Source organism: Myotis davidii, unplaced genomic scaffold (genome assembly GCF_000327345.1).
Source record: "Myotis davidii unplaced genomic scaffold, ASM32734v1 scaffold2325, whole genome shotgun sequence".
Taxonomy (NCBI): domain Eukaryota; kingdom Metazoa; phylum Chordata; class Mammalia; order Chiroptera; family Vespertilionidae; genus Myotis; species Myotis davidii.
Genome location: NW_006295913.1, coordinates 320083 through 320986, shown reverse-complemented (window position 1 = coordinate 320986; position 904 = coordinate 320083). Strand labels below are relative to the sequence as shown.

At 61.9% G+C, this 904-nt stretch overlaps 1 protein-coding gene across 3 annotated transcripts in view; it reads left to right on the top strand.

Moving 5' to 3' along the window:
- The window catches only part of PTPN5 (protein tyrosine phosphatase, non-receptor type 5), a 31050-nt gene that overhangs the window by 19523 nt on the left and 10623 nt on the right, over positions 1 to 904 (top strand). For all 3 annotated transcript variants that reach the window (XM_006770893.2, XM_015568580.1, XM_015568581.1), the window contains one exon: positions 464 to 653. In XM_006770893.2, the coding sequence (XP_006770956.1) occupies positions 464 to 653 (190 nt within the window). The remainder of the gene's footprint in view (positions 1 to 463; positions 654 to 904) is intronic.

Here is a 904-nt window from a genome sequence, read left to right as displayed (position 1 = left end):
CGAGGGTCCCGGCCCCTCCTCAATGAGATGACCTTGACTCATTGGCCCCCTCATCCCAGACTGCTGGGCCCAGGACTGTGCTACCAAGGGCCGCGCCCTGCTCCTCTGATCTAGGCAGGTGCCCTCTCTCTGGGCATTTCCTGGGGGCCACAGGGCTGGGTGCTGCCTCCAGGACTGACAGAGGAGAGCCCAGGGGCGGCCTGTGTTAAGGGGCCTCAGCTGGAACCTTTGGATCTGGGGCCTCCAACTCCTCACTCAGGCAGCTACTCTACTGCAGGAGGCGGCGAGGCAGGCCCACACCTGGGGCTGAGACTTGTGCTCCTTGTCGCACCCCCACTCCTCCTCTTGGAGCCCACCCAGTTCCCACCCCCGCTCTCTCTGTCCCTCATCTTCCCACTCCAAGCCCCAAGCTGATGCCCCTCCCTGCCCCTGAGACTCACTCCCCCTTTCCCGATCCTTCCAGGAGGGGCTCCAACGTCTCCCTGACCCTGGACATGTGCACACCCGGCTGCAACGAGGAGGGCTTCGGCTACCTCATGTCCCCCCGCGAGGAGTCATCCCGAGAGTACCTGCTCAGTGCCTCCCGCGTCCTGCGGGCCGAGGAGCTCCACGAGAAGGCCCTGGACCCCTTCCTGCTGCAGGCGGAATTCTTTGTGAGTCCCCTGAGCCCGCTACCCCTTGGTGGGCAGACCCCTCTACTCAGTCAGTCGCCTACCTAACTAGCAGGGCACTGGAGTGGGGTGCCCAGCACTCAGCATCTGATAGATGGACACCATTGTGTTTGTGTTATCCGTTCTCCTCATGTCTTGAGCAAGCTGCTTCCCCTCTGGGCCTCGGTTTCCTCATCTAGAAAATGGGGATGTTGCAAGGATTAAAGGGATCACTAAGATGTGCAGCGTCCAGT